The 13737-nt window shown below is 51.8% G+C and overlaps 3 protein-coding genes across 3 annotated transcripts; 2 read left to right on the top strand and 1 right to left on the bottom strand.

Annotated features, from left to right (window-relative positions):
* Positions 1–223: 223 nt before the first annotated feature.
* On the top strand, positions 224–4613 carry N7510_007097 (Elongator subunit IKI3; the record flags this gene model as incomplete). The annotated part of the gene is made up of 9 exons (XM_056979022.1): positions 224–1361; positions 1412–1504; positions 1557–2116; positions 2166–2319; positions 2369–2711; positions 2764–3035; positions 3086–3219; positions 3269–3548; positions 3604–4613. 9 exons carry the CDS (start codon positions 224–226, stop codon positions 4611–4613), a joined length of 3984 nt encoding a protein of 1327 aa, XP_056832065.1.
* A 556-nt stretch (positions 4614–5169) lies between these two features.
* N7510_007096 (uncharacterized protein) lies at positions 5170–7668 on the top strand (the record flags this gene model as incomplete). Its single annotated transcript, XM_056979021.1, has 1 exon — positions 5170–7668. One exon carries the CDS (start codon positions 5170–5172, stop codon positions 7666–7668), a length of 2499 nt encoding a protein of 832 aa, XP_056832064.1.
* Positions 7669–8581: 913 nt separating this feature from the next.
* On the bottom strand, positions 8582–10820 carry znfA (putative C2H2 finger domain protein; the record flags this gene model as incomplete). The annotated part of the gene is made up of 3 exons (XM_056979020.1): positions 8582–9119; positions 9175–10284; positions 10345–10820. The coding sequence occupies 3 exons, from the start codon at positions 10818–10820 to the stop codon at positions 8582–8584; spliced, it is 2124 nt and encodes a 707-aa protein (XP_056832063.1).
* Positions 10821–13737: the final 2917 nt, after the last annotated feature.

Below are 13737 nucleotides of genomic sequence, written 5' to 3'. Positions count from 1 at the left end.
TCAAATAGCCATGAAGTCATTGGCCGAGCGGAAAATCAAAATTCTTTTGCATCAACTCCATTTCTGTCGCGCAACTCCTTCGGGCAACAGACACTCGCCTTGCCGGGAAATGAAGCAAAGTGTCTCTTTCTGAAAATTCGAGACCAGTAAAAAAGACCTTTGTTTGACAATTTCCTCCCTTCATGGCGGGGTAAAACCAGAATTCCACTGAAAAGATTGAAAGATGCGCAACTTACGGAACGTTCGTCTCTTGGAGACGCCAATCCAGAGTGACCTTCCACTCACTGCCACGGCATGGGATGTTTCCTCGGATGCGATTGTGTGCACCTTCGGGCCTGCTGAGGGCAATGCAATCATCGAGCTGCGAAGGAAGCGTCCTGAGCAGTGCTCCACGGAGCCTCTCACTCCCGACGCATTCGAGTGTATCGCTTCCTGGGATGCGCCATGCCCCTTACCAGACATGGCGTGCGACCGAGTTCTCTCCTTGCACTACTTTGCAGACAATCTGACGACCTGCCTGGTGATGGAGGGAGGTGATATTATCCTTGTCCGTGAGGAGCCTCTGCCCGGCGAAGATAAAATTGAAATTTTGGGCTCAGTCGACGTGGGGATCACTGCGGCGGCATGGTCGCCCGACGAAGAGCTGCTGGCAATCACCACGCGCGCTCGTACCTTCTTGTACATGACTCGCGAGTTCGAGAATGTGGCCGAGATTACTTTCACAGGTGAGGACTTGCAAGCCTCGCAGCATGTGTCTGTTGGATGGGGCAAGAGAGAAACTCAGTTCCAGGGAAAGAGAGCAAAAGCCCTCCGCGACCCGACCGTGCCTGAGAAGGTCGATGAAGGGAAATTGAGCAGCTACGACGACGCCGGTACTACGATCAGCTGGCGCGGAGATGGTGCCTATGTTGCCGTGAACAGCATCGAGGCGGGAACCCGCCGAGCGATTCGCGTGTATTCCAGAGAAGGCACCCTGGACAGCGTGAGCGAGCCTGTTGACGGATTGGAAGCTGCTCTGAGCTGGCGGCCGTATGGAAACCTTATTGCCGGTATCCAGCGTCTAGACGGCCGGATTGACGTGGTCTTCTTTGAGCGCAATGGACTCCGCCACGGCCAATTCTCTCTTCGATTGAACGACGCTGAGCGGCAATCCTGGGCTTCGCAGATTCATCTGGCTTGGAACGTCGACTCCACGGTGCTCGCAGTTTGCTTCAAAGACCGCGTGCAACTCTGGACTATGGGAAACTACCACTACTATTTGAAGCAAGAGATTCCGGTAGTCATCGACCCTGCCTGTCAGAACCCCTTCTCCTTTGAATGGCATCAAGAAAAGGCGTTGCGATTTGTTGTTGGGTCCTCAAGTATGTCATTCTTCCGAACACATCAAAAAAGCAGAACTGATAATGGGTAGTCTCGATCTTGGACTTGGACTATGTCTTCGATATCAACCATGGGTCTACGGCAATTCCAGATGACGTTGGGGCTGTCGCTGTCGTCGATGGACGTGAGTGTTTCTTACTTCATCCATCCTCAATCTGCCCCTAACTTGAAAATAGGGATATTGAAGTTGACTCCTCTAAGACTGGCGGGTGTTCCACCCCCTATGGCACACAACGAGCTGGCACTCAACTCCAATGTCATTGATGTGGCATTCAGCAAGTCTGGTTCCAGAATTGCTGTCCTTATGCAGGACCGTTTCTCGGTGTTCCTGTGGTCTTTGAAGAGCCGCCCAATTCCCGTTCCTATCATGGAGTCAAGCTATCCGCTGTCCGATGCCCTGCAGAGTCGACCGAGACAAATTGCTTTTTTGAACGAAAATGAAGTATATTTGCTTAGAGACAGCAGTCCGAACACCAGTCATATTGAGCGAACAGCTTTGGAAACTCGCTCAACCCAGACTGTGTACCAAGCCGCGGATACCTCGCAGCTATTTTCTATTTTCCCTGGTATTGGACACCAAGCTCTGTGGTTCTCTCACGCACCCCAGATTACACGTCCCGCGAGCTACTCCTGCGTCAATCCATCAGCGGCAGATGGGTTTGAGATTTCTTCTTGGTCCGAGGGCCCAAATGTTGATACCCATTGGGCTCGCGCAGTTTCAATTTCCGAGGACGAGGTAGGTTATCTTACTGTCTAGAATTAAACAGCGATACTAATTTCTCCAGCAAATCCTGGTGACGATGACAAGGACCGGCGTGTTGTGTGCGAACAAACGTGTACTTGCAAAGAATTGCACGTCCTTCCTTCTCACTCCGGCTCATCTCTTGTTCACAACTTCCCAGCACCTTCTGAAGTTTGTTCATCTAAACCGCGTGGACGGTAAGTCGTCTTTTCAAAACCGTTCGAGCTATTCTAATTCATACTATAGACATGGAGGTTCCAGGAGACACACCAGAGACGGATGAGCGCTGCCGAAGCATTGAGAGAGGCTCAAAGTTGGTGTCAGTGATGCCTTCCATCTTTGCTGTTGTGCTGCAAGCTCCTCGAGGCAATATCGAGACCATCTTCCCACGCGCGTTGGTTCTGGCGGGAATCCGCACATTTATCGACCAGAAGCATTACCGGGCTGCGTTCCTTGCATGCCGCAGCCAGATGGTGGATATGAATATTCTCTACGACTACGCTCCCCAGCAGTTCATGGAGAACGTCCAGCTATTCATAGAGCAAGTCAAAAAAGTTGACTTCATTGATGACTTTCTTTCTCGGTTGAAGTATGTGATATTTCTGGCGATTTATATTGATTTACCACTAACCTCTACCTAGGGAGGAGGATGTTTCACAGACTCTCTACAAAGACACACTCAAAATCTCGAAAAACGAGTCCGCTGCTGCTGGTGCCCAACCGGACGACTCTACATCACCCGCTCTGTCTATGCCTACCAGTAAAGGGAGTAAGGTCAACCGCATCTGCGATGCTTTCTTGGCTACTCTTCAAAATCGTGTGGATACCAATTTACACAATTTGATAACGGCCCATGTTTGCAAGTCACCACCAGATTTGGAAGCTGGTTTGAGGCTTGTTGCTCGTCTCAGAGGTATGTTCTATCTAATTAGAAAGACTGAATTGCGACTTACATGGATCAAGAACACAACAATGAACAAGCGGAGGATGCTATTGAGCACATGGTCTTCTTGACCGATGCCAATCGTCTATACTCGCATGCGTTGGGTCTGTATGATCTGGAGCTCACGCTATTGGTTGCGCAACAGGCTCAGATGGTAAGAATTTCTGTGGTACCCCTCATGGTATTTGCTAATCATCTTCCAGGATCCTCGAGAGTACTTACCGTTTCTCCGTAAGCTGCAGCAGTTACCAGAGCTGCAACGTCAATTTGAGATTGATAACCATCTCTCCCGATTTGCAAAGGCTTTGAAACATCTGCATGCTCTCAATTCCCACGAAATGATCAAGCCCTATATTATCAAGCACGTTTTGTACAAAGAGGCTCTTGATATCTTCAAGTACGAGCCTGAACAGCAACGAGAGATCACATTGATCTACGGCGAATATCTCCAAGATCAGTCCAAGTACAAAGACGCAGCGATCGGTATGATACCTTTGTCAGCCCCCAATGAACGACCATTAGCTAACTTCGATTACAGCCTACGAATCTCTTGAGCGCTACGATGAAGCTTACAAATGCTACAAGCTGGCGCATATGTGGCGCGAGTCCCTCTACTGTGCCATGATGGTTCCTCTCCCTCCAGATGAATTGACAGCACACATGAACGAATTGGCCACAACCCTCGTTGATGAGAGCCGAGACTACGTCTCAGCAGCCACAATCCACGCCGAGCATCTCCACGACATCCTCACGGCATCCCGACTTCTGTGCCGCGGCTCCAAGTTTGCCGATGCCGCCCGTCTGCTCACACTCCACGGCAAAAAGACCCAGGTCACAGAGATAGTGGACACGGGGCTTGCCGAAGCAATGGGTGCCATGACAGACCTATTGGCCGACTGCAAGTCCCAACTCAACGCCCAAGTCCCGCGCGTTCGCGAGCTCCGCGAACGCCGTGCTGCAGACCCACTTGCTTTCTTCGGCGGTGATCCTACTCTCGGCGACGGCGGAGCAGATATCCCCGACAATGTCTCGCTAGCTCCAACCGAAGCATCTACACTAGCCGGCCGCACCATGTTCACCCGCTACACGGGTAAGACAACCTCGTCCCGCCAGACCTCGAAGACCCGCCGGCGCGAGGAGCGCAAGCGTGCACGCGGAAAGAAGGGAACCGTCTATGAAGAGGAGTATCTTGTTAATAGTATTCGACGTCTCATTGAGCGCATCAATTCTGCCGTGTCGGAGGCAGAGAATCTGGTTGACGCGTTGCTGCGGCGTGGAATGCGCGAGCGTGCTGCTGCCATCGAGAAGGCGTTGGAAGAGGTCTTGACTATGTGCGCTGCTTCTCGGGACGAGGTATTTGAGGTCCCAGTGTTTACTGTACAGGGCGAGGAGCAAGACGACAACAACCCCAACCCCGATGAAACTCTGCCGCTGCATGGCGGTGCTGCCGTTCTCGCAGAGAGCTTTGCTTCGATCACTGGCATTGGCGAGAAGAAGAAAGAGGCCCCTGTTGTCAAGGAAATGAGAAAGTCTTCCTTGCTTGTTTGATTTGATAGAGCCAGGGCGGATACTAGTCGGATATCATGGGCCATCATTCCTCCAGTCGAGTCATGTGGATCCAGGAAACATACAGAGCGGATACTACTAGTGTAGCTATGTCGCGAGTGGCGTGCCAATGATCAGTCTGAGTTAATCCAAAACAGCATCCTCACAATACTTCATGATTATCAAGATTAATTACGATTTCGGTACATTTTCGACCGAAACCACTAAACGTATGTACATTCCTACCAGATCTGGAAGACGCTATCGGACACCCCCGAAATACAACGATCCTTCAAAGCCATCATGTCGATCGCCCCCGCAAGACCCCGCATAAAATCTTGCGAAGCATCGAGGTCCAAGCACAGGGTCCAAGGATCCAAGTACTCGTGCCGGGATGTCAGAGGGTTTTCAGAGGTGCACAGATTCTACGGGAGAGATGATGGCTCGGGGTATGATAGACCGATACGAGTGATGAATGAACTTGCATTCCACTAGACTACTGACGCTTAAATAAATGATCAGTCGTTGTTCAACAAATGTCTCGCAACATTATCCCAAGATGACCCGCCTTCTTTATTTTGCGCTGACCCTGGCCTTGTCGCCTAGGGTCATTGCGGCTAGCCTCAAAAAGAATGTCACAGACATTGTTCCAGGCTTGTATGAGAATCAGATGGCATTTACTGCAGCCAGCTGGTACCTGCCTTACCAAAGCAAGCTCGCCGATACCGAAAATGCTACAACATGGGTTCAGATCGATTTGGGGGACAACGCATCTCCCATTGAGCAGGTACAGATATACCCGCTGGTTCAACCTCACTACTGGCCCGAAACTATGCCATACGTCAGCTTTGCGTTTCCCAGCCGCTGGAAGGTTGAGGCTGATGATACAGACTCCTTTGATAACCCTACTATGCTCATCGACCGCACCAACGAAGACCAGCCCAACCCAAGAGATACCATTCAGTCAATTCCCGTCGATCGTAAACAAGGTGCTGGCCGTCGATATTTGCGGTTTACCGCCACAAAGCTAGGTATGAGCATAGACGGGCAGCATTATCAACTGGGTCTCTCAAAATTGAGTGCTCTATCTGATGGAAATGATATTGCTGAAGGCAAGGACGTCGCTGTCGATCCTGTTCTGGGAAACAGCGGTGTGGTCAATCTTGGTTCAGATCCATACAATTCTGATCTGCCTATAAGCAACTCGTCGGCCTTGACTAGACCTCCAAGGGCAATGGGTGAAGGAGTGATCACCGACAATCCCGATAATGTGATCGATCCAAAGGACTGGCATCCGCCTCAACAGCTCGTGTCCACTCCTCTATCCGGTGTAAAGCTGGGTAACGGTGTCATCAAGGCTGCAATGGTCGACAACATCGGTTATTTGCTTAACGATTCCATGGGCTCTGTTGACAAGCTAGTGCATGACTTCCTCGCCCGTGCAGGGAAGCCAACCCCCTCAAACCTGGATTACCCTGTCGGGTACTGGGCTCAATATCAGGGATCAAACGCCGCTCGTTTTTTGATGGGGGCGTCTAATACCTTGCGCTGGATAGAGAATAGCGAGCTCCGCAGCCGAATGGAAGCCGTCATCGCTACGATTGCTGAGTGTGCTGAACCCGATGGATTCATAATGGGTTATCCGCAAGACCAAATGTTCCTGGGAGAGCATGCCGCATACACACGTGCGTGGCTCACACATGGGCTGATTGACGCAGGTCTTACCGGTATTCAAAATGCGTTCACTCTCCTCCGGGGCTACTATGACTGGTACAACAAGTACCCCCTTCTCAAGCATCTGATGAGGGGATCAGTACAGGGCGCGCAGGGAATGGTTGCCAACACCCTGATGGCCCGCAGTCCTGTCGGGGCTCCAAGAGACGCGAATGTAGTCCAGCAGTATTTCCAAATGAACTTTTGGCGTGACGGCCTTGCAGCCAGGGATCCTAGCATGATTTGGCAATACCCCTACGATCATCCACACACCTACCTCAGCACCAACATGGAGGCCTATGCAGATCTGTACCTACTCACTGGTGACCAGCGGTACCACGACATGCTGCTTGGCTACTGGGAGCTCTTCTTCAAGCACTGGATCCACATCGGCGGTTCAACAGCCATCGTGGAATTCGGCCAGTACCCACCAGACTCATATCGTCTGGACGGTTTGACGGGAGAGCTCTGTGGAAATAGTTTCTGGATCCGCTTGAACCAGCGTTTACACTGGCTGGATCCGGACAACGAAGCCTACACAAATCAAATCGAGCAGTCTATTTACAACGTCGTTCTCGCCAACCAGAACGGCGACAAGGGGATTATCTACCATGCTCACCTCGTCGGCCAAAAGGATTTCGAGGACCCGGCTGTGAGCCCCTACGGTAATGGCATGATCAATACCTGCTGCGAGGGCCAGGGTACGCGAACTCTGGGCTCGCTCGCGGAGTTTATCTTCTCGCACGCCAACGATCGCTCCGGTATCTATGTGAATCTCTTCGACACCGCGGCTGTAACATGGTCGACGCCGGATGACCACAACGCAACTCTTAGCATGGAAACGCAGTTCCCATTCCACAACGATGTACATATGACGTTTGCCTCGTCAAGCAAATCCCCACTCCGGGCCAACATCCGAATCCGCGTCCCCTCCTGGGCAGCAAGACCTATGCAGCTTTCCATTAACCACAGCAATACCACTCTCACGGGTCATCCCGGATCCTACCTATCAGTCGATCGCATGTGGTTTTCAGGAGACACTATGTCGTTCATTTTACCGGCCGAATACCACTTGGAAGAGTACACAGGCGAATACGAGATCCCTGGCCACTCGCGTTATGCGCTCGAATACGGTCCTGTGCTCATGGCCTTTGCTGGTGCCTTGAGCAACGCATCGATTAGTGTCTCTGGATCCAAGCCCTCATCGCTTATTGATATGCTGCAAGGCAATGGCCAGCCGCTGCATTCCACGGTCCCAGGGTATGAATCATATGAGATAATGCCGTACTGGCAGATTGGGCATCAGAATTTCACTTGTTTTCCTGTTCTTGATGTGGGTAGTTAAATGGCGAAGAGAAAGTATGAGATGCAGTTGAAGAATAATGCACCGACCATACATGCAGTACATACTTGACGAAATTACTAGAAGACCACACACAAATCCAGAGCACAAACAGCATAGTGTCAATCTTTTGAGGCCTAGCATGCAGAACATCTATGTACAAAACACCCCAGCATGCCTCCCATCTCAACAGCACCGCACATCCATATGTATAGGGGTGGGCGTCGGGCTGGATATGTATGAGCAGAAAGACAGAAGAAAGTCGCAATGGAACCGCGCAAAACCCGACCCGACCCCGGGATAAAGATGAAACAAACCATAAAACCCAACCGCTATCATAGCCCATAATGACTCCACTTGATGTAGTAGCAGATAAAAACAAGACTCCAACAACTCACAGGGAAATGATAAACTAACCACCCAGGTAATGATGCAGCAGTATACACACGAAGGTTCGCTCGAGTGATCACCCGGCAAGAAAACCACCCCGGAAAATTGAACTCCCACCACTTCTCCCCCTGTAAAAAGCAATAGCTAAAAAGAGATCGTGTCGTGTCGTAAATCCCGTATAATGTTCACGGGAGTTTCTTCTTGTAAGGTCACCGCTATTCTAGTTGCGTGAAGATTTCTTGATTTCGAGGAAGTTTGGTCCGTGGTCGGTGAGGAAAAATGTAATGTTGAAGAAAAGGCGAAAGGGTCCACCTCGGTGTAGTAGAAGGGGTCTTGACTCGTGGGGAATTGGAAAAAGATGGATAGGGCCCTTATTTTGTCCGTTGATGCTGATGGAATGAGATTCCAGTCAAACCGCCCTTCTTTGGTCGCAGGCGAACAAAATGCAGGAGGGACAATCTCGGTTTAGGCAGAATGGCCAAGTAAATGGAGAGCCTTCTATCGTAAAAAGGTGACAACCCCATTGTCATCGCTCGCTGAGAACCTCTTCAATCGTATTGGAAGCTAGTGATCCGGCTGAAGGCTGAGAAGTAGAGCCCGATCCGCTGGCGGAATGTAGAGCTTTATCCTTTCGAGGCTCTGGCAGCTGCTCTTCCTTCATGCAAGCATTCTCCAGAATATTGGTCCATTTCCCACTGCTTCCCGCATGGCTGTGCTTCAAATGCTGTCGGAAATGATCGGCACGGAAGAATTTCTTCGCGTTGTTACACTCGCCATACTTGTGCACAGTAGTCAGATGTTCAAAGCGGCGGTCCCAATCTGGCTGGGGGAAGTTTGGGAACTCCTCCCCGCAGTAACCACATGTGTCATGAGACGGCCCAGCACTGGTCTGGGCGGCGGGAGCTGCCGAGCCATGAAAAGCGGATTGATAGTTTGGCAGAGCGGCGCATGACCATGAATGCCGTCGGAGATGAAGAGAATTCTGGTGACGTTCTGCTTCGTTCTTGTTCTTGAAGCGGTTGTTGCAATACTGACATGAGTACTGCTTCTCCATCTCATGAACACTGGGCAGAAGGTCAGCTGGGAACAGTCCGTATGTGAAGTAGTCTCACTGCATACCGTAGATCGTCCGGATTGTCAAACTTTTTGGGCTTCTTTGGACAGCAGTCGCAAATGTAAAGCCCGCTCATCTTCGAGCCTACCCCTTTAGACAGATTCAAATTAGCCGGCATTGGTATCTTCCCAGTCGTGTCCGTGGTTGGTGGTTCCAATGTGTTGGACCCCGAAATGACTCTGGATGCTGCCGGATGAATAAGCGGGGCACCAGCAGAGGCGCTTGGATTCATGATGGACTTCTCATGGAAGGCGTCCAGGTCTGAGCTGGGTGAGAGGCCGCCTGGAGACGGACGATCATAAGGCGACAGACTGGTCATGCTGCTATTTCCAATCGACAGGGTGGACGAGTACGAGCCTGAGGTGCGGATACTCAAGGCTGATCCAGCCGAGAGGGTTCGGTGGCTTGGAGCATAACTGTTATTCACTGACAATGTGTTCGAAACCGGATGCCCACTCGTCCGCCGCTGGGATAAATCACCACTGCTCATGGTTACGCGCAAAGTGGGGTGTCTATCGTCGGACATCGGTTCTCGTGGGGGCGAAGATGCTCGCCGCTTTATGCCCTGCTTCGAAGTGTCTGCAAACGGAGGTGTCGGTTCCCGTATAGTAAATTGCTGCCGGGGCGCAGGCTCACCGGCAGAGAATTCGCCCTCGAGATCAGAGAAAACCCCTTGATCGTAGCTACCCCGGTTTGATCGGCTTGGCAGACTGATGCTATCCTCACGTTGGGGCGTTGTTCCGCCATATCGACGCCGGTAACCGTGGTGGTCGTAATCCAATGCCGCGGATGGTAAGATACTCTCTAAACTCGGACTGCGGCCATCGTTGTACTCTCTCCAGCCAACTTTGGTCCTGGGTGACACCCCTCCAGACTGGGGGCTGTTATGCCATCGCACATCTAACGTTGAGCCCTCTGATGGACCGGGTGAGGGAACATTGCTCGTTGTTAGTGACGGGACCGTGAGTGCCGGCACCGAGCCTCGACATTCCGCGCTTTGACTAATCGATCCCCGAGGGGACAACGGCTTTCCAATCTTTGATAACAGGTGCTGATCATATGCATTAGACGAGTCTTGCACACTTCGTAATGAGAAATTGCGCTCTCCCTTCAAACTATAACAGAGTTAGCTCATCAAGAGTCGTACAAATTAGGTCTTGAGCAAAACCACTCACATTGGGCCAGATTGGTTAACTGACATGGAACTGGGGAATCCTTCATCAGCTGGTGGAGGCGGTTCAATCATGATTTGGGCCTCCGGGCTCCGGGATACTGGCACGCCACTCTTTCTGCCCTCGAACTCGTCATCCACTGCCATCCGATCACTTTGGGGAACCGATTCTGCCCGCCGATGACCTCCAAACAAGCTCGAGTTTGGATTAATAGGTGCAAGATGAGTCGGCTTTTCCGAATTAGCGTGGAGCCAGCCAGCGTCGTAGCCATTGTCCAGATCATGGATCCTCGGAGGTGGCGGTAATGGTGGAGGAGCGGTGTTCATAACGGTTCGTGATGGGATGGGCATAGGGCCATGTGATGAGAATGGCATATTAGGAATAGTGTGCGCAGGTCGATCGGAGAAGCCGTGGTGGTCGTGATCTCGGAAATCATGGGAGCACATGGACGGCGGCGAGATCAATCGTGGGTTGTTCATTCGAGAAAGGTCGATGTGGTGGGAACCGGCAGGTGTCCATGGGCGAGCCCAGCCTGGAGCAAATCAAGCCTCTCTCAGTGCGAGGGATTCGAAACTGATTAGCAGGTCGAAATCCAGCTTGCCCAGTGTGTTGTTCTCGTAGCAAGAACCCAATCCAGCAATGTCGGTCGTGGAACCGGCTTCGATTCCTAAGCGGGCCGTCAATTAGCCTCTCGCTCACCCACGTCTTCGATGCCTTTGAGCAGCAAGGTCCAGCTTCTAAATTCCTGGCCGCGACTATTCGGGGAATGGATTTGAGGCGGCACACCCACGCAAGTCGCAAATGGTGGGATATTGGGAATAAAAGTCAAGTCTGCGTCTCCCGGTCAGCATGGAGCAGAGGCACTGATGAGGTAACCGCGACTTCAGCCCTACCTTGCGCAAAGTCTTGTTCGTAGACCCGACGATTTGCTGCTTCATGCGCCGAAACGGTTTCCGGCTACTAGTCGCACACGGCCGAGGTGTATTGCTTCCCATAGAAATCCGTTGGATGGCAACAATTCACTGGCAGCAAGCAGGCGGCCCACCATACATGGTTTGAGCAAGTCGGACGGGGACAGTGCAAAGGAGTAATCTGCGACAGACCTCCGACAGTTGGCGCGCGGCACGGTATAAGGGCGTGGCCCCGCTAATAAAAGCACAATTGGCCCGCGTCTGGCGGGATGCAGAACCGGCTGGCAAAGGAACGAAGGCGAAATAGGAAAAGTGTAAAACCAGGGAAATACAAAAGAGATGGCGAAGTGGAACGATGATTGGCGCACGATCCAGAGGGATCTCTCGACCGGCGCGGAAGGCCGGTGCTAGTAGGAGTGAGGACGGCGCGCGATAGGGCAGGACAGTGATCTCATCCTCAGCTCTGGTGGCGCGGGGAGTGGAATGTGGTGGTGGGAAGGGCAGAGCTGAACGGGGCCTGTCGTGTAGCTGAGGAAGGAAGACGAGAGCCAACGAAGTTGAGCAACGTTGAGAGGCAAAATACCAGTATATGTATGGATTTCCGGAAGTTACATACGGGTACGGTGGGTGGGGTAGGGAATTCAAGGAGAAGAAAATAGTTTACAGAAAGAGGATCAAGATCGTCCGATCTGGAAGAGTAACATGTAATAATCGCGTGGAACGGTTGCCACGTTGGATGACACACGACTAGAATATGTATCGTGGTAAGGCTGGACGGGAATGGCTTTTAAACTCGGTTTTACATCCTTACTAGTTAGACTGTGGTCCGCCGAAGTTACGGCTAGACCGCTGATCGAGTGATACTTTCTCTCGTGGAGTTATTGGACGCCTCGGAGAGCGTGAATAATATCACGTCTCCTGCTTAGTAGGTCCGGGCAGACTTTCAGCCAGTCCGCGAAGAAGAATCTGGCGGGTGGCGGCACTCCAACTCCACTTCTCTGACATCCGGAGCAGGCGGAACCCCCTGGTGAGTCTCACACGAGAGCGAAGGGGATGCAGAGTCGAGAGAGAACATTCTTTAAGGGCCGATCCATTGCCTCCACATCACTGGGGACAACGGTGAGTGGTCGTTGGCCGGACCCACGGACAGGGGAGTCTTAGTGGGTTCCACTTGGGGCCCAAGATGCATTGCACTGCCACACTATGGTCGCTCCACCGTCATTTTGCTCGTTTTGGGCTGATTGCAGCAGGAAGGGCACGGTAGGGCGAGCAATGGGCGGTGCGCAATAATAGGGGGCACCCCACGGACCATCTAATAGGAAAGGCAAATGGAACACGAAGAAGCACCTCTCGAGATATAACCAGAAAGGTCAAACGCGCTGAGTAATTACCCTGTTTAAAGTTAGGGCTTGGCTCTTTCCAAGGTTCTGTCGCCTGGAACGCTTGGAACTGAGCTGCTAGTTACTCACCGGCGACTCGGGATGAAGCAGGCGAGCCAAGAGGAACACAATCTGGGCAAATCGCCCTCTTTTGCCTGTCACGACCGACACTTGTCAGACCTGCGAGTCTTAGACATGACTCGGGCTAACCTCGAGCTAAGAACACCACAAGGCTATGCACGTACTACCACTGGTTTGCTTTAGACGCATCTCAGCCTTCTGGCAGCTCGATCCATGTTGCTGACTCGTGGGTGGCAACGGGATCTTGGCGGAATGATTCGCACACAAACCTAGTCGCAATAAAGTTGTGCGTTTCCAACCGATCGTCACCAGTCCAGGTCCATGGGATAGCCGACCTTCATGCCGTGTCGGTGTCGGTAACTGATCTGCTAACCTAAACCACAGGATTTGGCAAAAGCACAGTCTTGGCGGGAGTGTCACTGGAAACCGCTAAATAATCACGGGTCCAACTGTCCCGTGGAAACACGAGGTGTGGCCGGTCAGCCTTAAGCCCTAGAGGGCTGCAGCGCGTGGGCGCCAGCCGCATTTCCCGAAAGGAGTGTAGTGTGGCACCAAGCTTACCCCCAGAAGGTTGTTCGCCGCGGCGTGTCGAAAAGTTTCGGCGTGCGTAAGCCCCTTGCAGCACGGCAAATCGGATCCCTTGATGCTGTGAAGCATGGACTTTCTCGGCTACCTATCACACGCGGTGGCTGTTTGGTTTGGCCACGCTGGGCACCTTTTCAGCTCAATGTTGGTGGCAATCCGAGAACTCAGGAACTAATTATTCTGCAGATGTATGTATGGAATTTGTCGAAATGCGGAGTCTAGTTAAGTGGGTATTGTCTAGTCTCGGACCAGCCTGCCCCATTGAACAGGTGATATGGTTAGTAATTACTGCCGATGTTTTGGTTTGGACAAAAAGCAAAACAAACGATGCCAGGTAGTACAGAATAGTTGGACAATCAATATTTAGTTCGAGCGCGCGCAGCAAATAGTTGATGCCTGAGGATGTATTTAGCCCTTGCCCTAATTTCTTATCTGGGCTA

The sequence above is a fragment of the Penicillium lagena genome (genome assembly GCF_028827675.1).
Source record: "Penicillium lagena strain IBT 129212 chromosome Unknown utg000005l_segment0_segment0, whole genome shotgun sequence".
NCBI classification, from domain to species: domain Eukaryota; kingdom Fungi; phylum Ascomycota; class Eurotiomycetes; order Eurotiales; family Aspergillaceae; genus Penicillium; species Penicillium lagena.
Note: the sequence above shows the minus strand (reverse complement) of the source record. Positions and strands in the feature narration are given on the sequence as shown.